At 51.8% G+C, this 3,923-nt stretch overlaps 1 protein-coding gene across 1 annotated transcript; it reads left to right on the forward strand.

Moving 5' to 3' along the window:
* Window positions 1-593: 593 nt before the first annotated feature.
* LOC123411667 (protein G1-like2) lies at window positions 594-2,530 on the forward strand. The gene is made up of 2 exons (XM_045104632.1): window positions 594-863; window positions 1,360-2,530. Exon 2 carries the CDS (start codon window positions 1,392-1,394, stop codon window positions 2,199-2,201), a length of 810 nt encoding a protein of 269 aa, XP_044960567.1. The 5' UTR covers window positions 594-863; window positions 1,360-1,391; the 3' UTR covers window positions 2,202-2,530.
* Window positions 2,531-3,923: the final 1,393 nt, after the last annotated feature.

The following is a 3,923-nucleotide window of genomic DNA, read 5'->3' on the forward strand; positions in this document are numbered from 1 at the left end:
AGGACATAAGAGCCACTCGATGATGTATACGAGGTCATCTCCTTACGACGACTCAAGAAGAGAAAGAAAATTCATAAAACACACTGAAATATTTTAGTTCTTTTTCTCATGAAAGAAAAGAAAAAAAAAGAGGAAAATTACTTACAGCAAAGAATTTCCAACAAACACAAAAAAAAAACCCGAGATTGGATGTTGTGGTGGGTCTTCTTCATACATAATTGGATATTGACGTCGACTTTATCCTATTTTACAATTGTATATGGTTTGGTGACACGCTTGCATTTGCATGTTGAGATAAATTCGCCAACGGGACGACTCTCGTAAGTACATACTCCGGATTACAAAAGATGGTTTCAACGTTTAGTTCACATGCCCACAAAAGAAACCTTTGGAGAATGGGCGTACATACATTCATAAATCGCATGCAGAAATACAAACACGGGCGGCCTGGTTGGTGCGTACGTACAGTACGTAGATGCATCAGCAACACTGTTGCACCTGCCGAGGGCTTAAATGATTGGGGTCACTCACCGCCACCGGTCAGGTCGGTCTCCGTCTCCTCACTCACTGACCCGCCCGCATCATCAACAAAAAAGTTTGCTAGCTCCGCTCCCCCAGCTCAATTCCGTCCCCTCACCCACACAGCAGCTTTCCCACGGCCCCCCTCCCCTCTCCGCCCGTGCCGCGGCTATCTGCCCGCCTATATACACACCTCCCCGCCCACCCTACCGTCTCTCCTCCCCCTCTTTCTCTCTCGCCACCACACCCAGTCACCCACGCACCCGCTGCTCGCTCCCTCGGCTCGGCATCGATCTCTCTCTCCCTCCACGGCAGGCCGGCGTCGTCGATCGCGTGCTTGCCAGGTAAGATTTGTGGTCGATCTTCGTCCTACTGTAGCTCCGGGCGGGCCCTCCGGCGGCCAGCGGCTAACTGCTGGTTGTGCGGCTGAGATGACCGCGGGCCAGCGCGTGCGCGCGCGCGTGTGTGTCAGTTTCTTGGCTGATGCTGCTCTGCCGCAGCGGCCGAGGTGAGATTCAGGCCGACTTGGATGCCACGCTCTGGTCCGGGCCTGCACCGTACTTCAAGATAGCTCAGGACCAGCTTCTGCTGATCCTTCGATTCTCCCTTTAGGAAACCCTAGAGTCAAAATTTCTTGTGCCCTCGAGAAGGATATCGTGTACACCTACAGACTCTCGCCGGTGCTTAGCTTGATTTTTTAGTTGCCCGTGAGCTGAGCTGAAGAACCATGCCGCGAGCTGATGAGCAGCTAGCTCACTGGCTGGCTGCAGTGTGAAAATCCAGATTCTTTTGGTTTCAGGCGGCTCCGTGTGTACTGACGGGCGGTCGTCTCGCATGCAGATCTGAGGTCAAAGCAGGAGGACAGGACGGACATGCAGGGAGCGCTGGTGGACAGCCCGGGGGCGGCTGAGGCGGCGGTGCGGCCGAGCAGGTACGAGTCGCAGAAGCGCCGGGACTGGCACACGTTCGGGCAGTACCTGCGCAACCACCGCCCGCCGCTGGAGCTCTCGCGGTGCAGCGGCGCCCACGTGCTGGAGTTCCTCCGCTACCTCGACCAGTTCGGCAAGACCAAGGTCCACGCCCCGGGCTGCCCCTTCTTCGGCCACCCTTCCCCGCCGGCGCCGTGCCCGTGCCCGCTCCGCCAGGCCTGGGGCAGCCTGGACGCGCTCGTCGGCCGCCTGCGCGCCGCCTTCGAGGAGCACGGCGGGCGGCCCGAGGCCAACCCGTTCGGCGCGCGCGCCGTCCGCCTCTACCTCCGCGAGGTGCGCGACTCCCAGGCCAAGGCGCGCGGCATCGCCTACGAGAAGAAGCGCCGGAAGCGCCCGCCACCGTCGTCGTCCCAGAAGGCGGCCAAGCCCGCGCCGTCCCCACCCCCGCCTACCTCCACGCAAGTAGCCGCGCCGCCCCCGGAGCGAGCCCCGGAGGTCCTCGTCTCGCGGGCCGTGCCGGCGCAGGGGCACTACTTCATCCCACACCCGCAGCACTTCATGCACGGGCATTTCCTGATGCCAGGCAGCCATGAGGCGGACGCCGCCGTCCCGAGCAGCTCCAGCGGAAACAGCAACGGCCACAGCAATGGCCACAGCGGCGGGAACGGCGGCGATGAGATGGCCATGGCGATGGCAGCGGCAGCGGAGGCGCACGCGGCGGGGTGCATGCTGCCGCTCTCCGTGTTCAACTAGCGAGCTCCCCGGCCGCATCCATGGTTGCGATCCTAGCAAATGCAATCGCAAGGTAGGTCTTAAGTAAGTTAATTCGGAGGTCTATATATCTAGCCGTAATCTCGATCGATCGCCGGATGAACCCCATCGATCGATCGATCACCGCGCGGACGCACTGTTGTTGTCCTTACCCAACACTATTCACCCTTTTGGCTACATTTCTTGCTCGGAGCTAGTGGTGCTCCTCCTCCTTGCTACTGTAGGGTTTCTACTTTCTAGCAGCGTTCGTGCACGCTTGGTTGATTTGTGTATGCAGAAATAATTAATCCAAGGCTCGATTGAAATTGCAAGGGGATTTCCACTGCTAGAATGTGTGCACTGCTGACCGATTGATGCATGGTTTGATGTATTTGTTGCATTTTTCCTGTCGTCGGACAGATCTTACTGATGTGCTCCTAGTATTTTAATTTGTTCGTGTGACTAGCATTGCCATTGCACTGTTTCATGTGTAATACATGCTTAATCTTGGTGATGTTTCACCTTCGAGAATTTACATCTTGCATCGTAGGTTTCATCTTTCATTCTTTCAGTATATATTTCTCGATTCCCGGGCAAGAAAATTCTTGATTCATATGATATGATCTTGGTCGTGTGCTTCCAATTTGTTTGCACGTGGGGCATCGAAAGGATATTAAATTTATATGATAAATCTTGCAAGAATTTGCATAGAAAATCCACACAGCTAGCATTGAAGTCTTTGCACGTTTCTTCACTACAAGTGGGGCCTTAGACCATTTCCAATGCATCTTCTCTTAACATCATATCCTAATGCATGTTAGATGTTTGGACACAACATCTGCATGCATTGTATCTGACATAGATCTGGTATTTTATTGTAGACCCTACTTTTATTAAGATTATCTGAGTCGTCTAATTGGATGGTAATGTGAGAGTTACTAATATATCAATCATTTTGCGGATGGAGACCGTATCTAAGTACTAAGATAAGAGACATTTCTATAAGAGATCATCGCTCGCCATTAAATTTTTAGGCCACACAGACAAAAATCTTATGTGCTGGCCAAAGAGATGGTGCAAGGGTGAAGCATTTGGAGCGGTATAAAGTTTACTTTAGAGTTTTCGACGCTGTAGATGACCATAGGACGATATGTCTTGTCAAAAGTTAAAATAGACCTCACAACTTGTGAGTAAGATATAGACAACTTACCTAAGGAACATTATCGTCTGTATATGCTCTGTAATAACTAACAAATTATCCGTACGATAATAACAAATAACAATATCATCTCGTTTCATTCTTTTCCTTACACCTTTCGAAAATCTTACGAACCTCCTAAATCTAGCATCATTACTGTACACGACTTCAGAAGAAACTACCGTCCCTACATGTTTTTTCGAAAAACTTTTGATCTGTTCATCTTCTGACTGCACAACGAACAACAAAAATATGAAAAAAAATATATACATTGAAATGCATAGAGTAGCGACAACTAGCTAACTTTTTTAAAATATTGGGTTTTTTGTTGAATTTGAAAAATATAGCATTTTTTTAAGAAAAACGAAAAATATAACGGTCTCGGCCGGACCGAGGCCGACCCGTAGCCGAGTATCACCTGTCGGCCTTGGTGTGGCCGATTAGCCCCCAGTCGGCCATGTGGTAGCCGACTATTGGTCGGGCCACGTCGCTCGCGCCCACTCGGCCTGGAGGGGAGCCAGTCGGCC

Source organism: Hordeum vulgare, chromosome 7H (genome assembly GCF_904849725.1).
Source record: "Hordeum vulgare subsp. vulgare chromosome 7H, MorexV3_pseudomolecules_assembly, whole genome shotgun sequence".
Classification (NCBI taxonomy): domain Eukaryota; kingdom Viridiplantae; phylum Streptophyta; class Magnoliopsida; order Poales; family Poaceae; genus Hordeum; species Hordeum vulgare.